General features: G+C 43.9%; 1 protein-coding gene across 1 annotated transcript; it reads left to right on the forward strand.

Annotated features, from left to right (window-relative positions):
- The first annotated feature begins 2,531 nt into the window (after positions 1-2,531).
- On the forward strand, positions 2,532-2,900 carry LOC116010782 (uncharacterized mitochondrial protein AtMg00810-like). Its single transcript, XM_031250291.1, has one exon. It carries the CDS (start codon positions 2,532-2,534, stop codon positions 2,898-2,900), a length of 369 nt encoding a protein of 122 aa, XP_031106151.1.
- Positions 2,901-4,030: the final 1,130 nt, after the last annotated feature.

Consider the following 4,030-nt stretch of genomic DNA (forward strand, 5'->3'; position numbering starts at 1 on the left):
TCGCGGTAGAGGCAAATTCGAACCCGGTGGCCGGCAGTCTGCAAATGGCAGAGGAAGGAACTGCCGGGGCAGAGGGAATTCCGGCAGGAGTCGCGGCGGCGATGGATCTCCCCGTTGTCAAATCTGAAGATCGCATGGCACACGGCTGTCTATTGCTATAAGCGGTATGCAGATCGTCCGACGCACCGAGCCAATGTCGTCATCGCCGGCGAATCTCTACACGTGATTTCAGATGCATGGTACCCCGACATGGGGGCCTCGTCGCATACAACTCCGGATGAGCATATGATGGATCACTCCGATGTCTATATCGGTGGGGATGTGCTGAAGGTCAGCAATGGCGCAGGTTTGGGGGTCTCACGTGTGGGCCATACAGTTATTCCGTCAAATTCCAAACAATTAACTATGTCCAATATTCTTCATGTCCCGAAATTGTCACTGTCTCTTCTTTCAGTTTTTAAATTCACTAATGAAAACAATGTTTATTTTGCATTTCATAACAATTGTTTTCTTGTGAAGGACTGCAACACTCCGGCGGTGCTTCTTAAAGGGTCCACAGTGGGCGGTCTATACAAGTTGCCGCTCCCCAAGTTTCATTCTGCGTTTGTGTCTGCTAAAGCCTCATCAGTCGTATGGCACCAACGACTAGGGCATCCACATGGTCAAGTCTTGCATCTAGTCCTCTAAAATTTTCCTATTACAACTAATAACTTGAAAAATCATAACATTTGTACAGCGTGTCAACTTGGGAAATCGGCACGCTTTCCTTTAGATAGGGTTGCAAATACGAGCAAAAATGTCTTAGACTTATTGTACACGGATATTTGGGGTTTGTCTCCAGTTATTTCAGCTTCCAGGTCACGTTATTTTGTACACTTTGTAGGTGACTTTTCCCGATATTGCTGGTTTTATCTGTTAAGGCTAAAATCAGACATTTATAAAATATTTGATTCTTGTCGGGCAATGGTAGAACGGCGGTTTTTGCGTTCTATCAAAGCCATCCAGTCTGACTTAGGGGGTGAATACCTCCGATTACACAAACTATTTGACACTCTTGGTATTATTCCCAGGCAGTCGTGTGCATATACCCACGAACAAAATGGCCGTGTCGAGCGCCGGAATCGACATATCGTTGAAACCGGACTTGCTCTGTTAGCAAACAGTTCCACACCGCAAATATATTGGGATTACGCCTTTGAAACGACCACATACTTAATTAACTGTCTTCCCTCCTCGGCCATAAACTTCCAAAGTCCTCAGTTCCGTTTCTTTCAGACTCAGCCCACATATATATTCTTTCGCGTCTTTGGTTGCCAGTGTTATCCTCACCTGCGACCTTATAACCGACATAAAATTGAATATCTGTCCGCACCCTACGTTTTCTTAGGTTACCCAGTTTCCTTTAGGGGTTATCGCTGCATGGATCTAAACACTAGGGCTACTTATATCTGCCGTTATGTCCGATTTAATGAAACTGTTTTCCCCTTTGCCTCACATTCTACTTTGCAGGTGGATTCATCTCAGGAGCCTAATACTATGCCATGGGGAGTCGGACCAGTATTATCTCACACTCCGCCTGACCTGAGCTATACTGCTTTACCCTTGGCGCAGGAACCTACATCGTTGGCTCTTCAGGCCCCGCCTGCTCCCACTGAGCCCGAACTGACACGTGTCAATCTCAGGTTGATACAGGTCAGACTCATAACGACGGGCATGCTATGCGGACTCGTCGCAAACCTCGAGGCACAGGAGAACAGTTCTATGCTCTCAATATCACTACTGAGCCAACCTATTACTCTCAGACTGTTGGTCACCCACAATGGCGGGATGCCATGGATCAAGAATTTAACGCATTACTACACAATAACACCTGGAAGCTAGTATCCCCGACTCTGCGAATGAATGTTATCGGCTGCAAATGGGTTTTCCGCACCAAGCGGAAAGCTGACGGCTCAATTGAACGTCACAAGGCTCGTCTAGTTGCAAAAGGCTTCAATCAGGTTGCCGGAGAGGATTTCTTTGACACCTTCAGCCCAGTGGTGAAGCCAACGACAGTCAGGTTGCTCTTTTCCCTCGCAGTGTCAAACAACTGGACCCTGCGACAGCTTGATGTTCACAACGCTTTTCTCAATGGTCACCTTTCCGAAAAAGTATATATGAAACAACCACCCGGCTACGAGGATCCCGTGCACCCGAGTCATGTCTGTCACCTTCAACGCTCTCTATATCGTCTCAAACAAGCACCGCGTGCGTGGTTCAAACGACTACATGAGTTCTTGACTGCTACAGGGTTTTCTTCCTCCAAAACCGATATCTCGCTCTTCTATCATACAGCTGGTACATCCTGAGTCTACTTACTGGTCTACGTCAACGGCATTATCATACTCGACAACGATGCAACATTGATAGACACTCTTCTTCAACGTCTCTCTAGAACTTTTAAAATTCGGGACCTAGGTGCACCTAGTTTTTTCCTTAGCATTGAAACTATTTCTGACAAGTTCGGTTACCTCCTCTCACAACGCCGATATATGAACGACATCCTATCTCGCGTTGGGATGACTGATTGCAAAGCTCTAGCCACGCCTGCTGCTGTAACTCAACCAGTCGCACCATCACCTGAGCCGTTTGACAATCCGACACAGTATCGTCGTATAGTTGGGGCACTGCAATATCTTACAATTACCCACCCCGATCTCTCCTTCTCTGTCAACAGGCTTTGTCAGTTTATGCATTCTCCAACTGCCGATCATTGGGGTCTACTAAAGCGGGTGCTGCGGTATGTCAAGGGCACTCAAAATTATGGTCTTCGGTTATCCTCCTCCTCGTCTACAGAGTTGCATGCTTACTCCGACTCTGACTGGGCCGGCCGGCTGTCTTGTGGACCGGAAGTCAACTAGTGGTTATGCAATCTTCTTTGGAGACAACCTCGTTTCATGGCTCTCTCACAAGCAACGCACTATGGCACGTTCTTTACTGAAGCTGAGTACAAAGGTCTAGCCGATGTTTCCGTCGAGGTCACCTGGGTAGTTTCCCTTCTTCGGGAGTTAGGACTAGACTTCGGGCGCCCCGCTCATTTGTGGTGTGATAATCTTGGGGCTACATATCTGGCTGCAAACCCGGTTTTCCATGCTAGAACCAAACATGTGGAGATCGACTATCATTTCGTTCGAGACAAGGTTGCAACAGGTGCATTCACAGTCAATTTTGTCTCTACACAGGATCAGCTCGCGGACATTTTCACCAAGCCTCTTCCAGGTCCACGCTTTCAGGCTCTCTGTCACAAGCTTAATGTTGTTGAGATCCAACCTTGTGCTTGAGGGGGTATGTGAATTATGTTGTTATTATATGTTATTATTTCTCTGTTACTTTATATTATATAGTATTTACTTTAGTGACTACAACTAAGTCTTCAACTATAGCCTGTAGAATAGGAGAGTCCTGATAGGCTTTGTTAAAATGACTCTCTCTCTCTCTCCTTGTAATTTGGTTAAGCAATTCAATTCTATTCGCTAATCATATTGACTATTTAACCAAGTCAAACAGATAATAATTGTCAAATAAGTCAAAATTGACTGATAAAATAACTATATTGCTGAACAGAGCGAATATGTTCTACCTACTTTTGAAACTGAGAAAGCATTTCAGAGATGCAAATAACATTAAAAAAAAAATGCTTTCACCGTTTTAAATTTTATTTAAAAAGAAAAGGAAAACAATTGTAATATCAATTTTTTTTTCTTGAACTAATTGATACGTTTCATGATGTAAAGAGAAAAAATAACAATAATAATAATAAAGAAAGAAAGAAGCACTAAATGTACAAATGTAGTATACCTTGTTTGTTTATCGGATTCTCTGAATTAGTCAGTGATATGCAACCAAATCTACTTTTGGTAAAAAGTTAGTAAAAAGAATTGGTGTAGCAAGTGCAAATCTTTTCAGAATTTGTCTAGGAGATATATCACAATAATGTTGTTGGAGAAATCAACATTTTTGTCCATTAATTGTAATTTTTCATGTCCCTAAT

The sequence above is a fragment of the Ipomoea triloba genome, chromosome 2, assembly GCF_003576645.1.
Source record: "Ipomoea triloba cultivar NCNSP0323 chromosome 2, ASM357664v1".
NCBI lineage: Eukaryota > Viridiplantae > Streptophyta > Magnoliopsida > Solanales > Convolvulaceae > Ipomoea > Ipomoea triloba.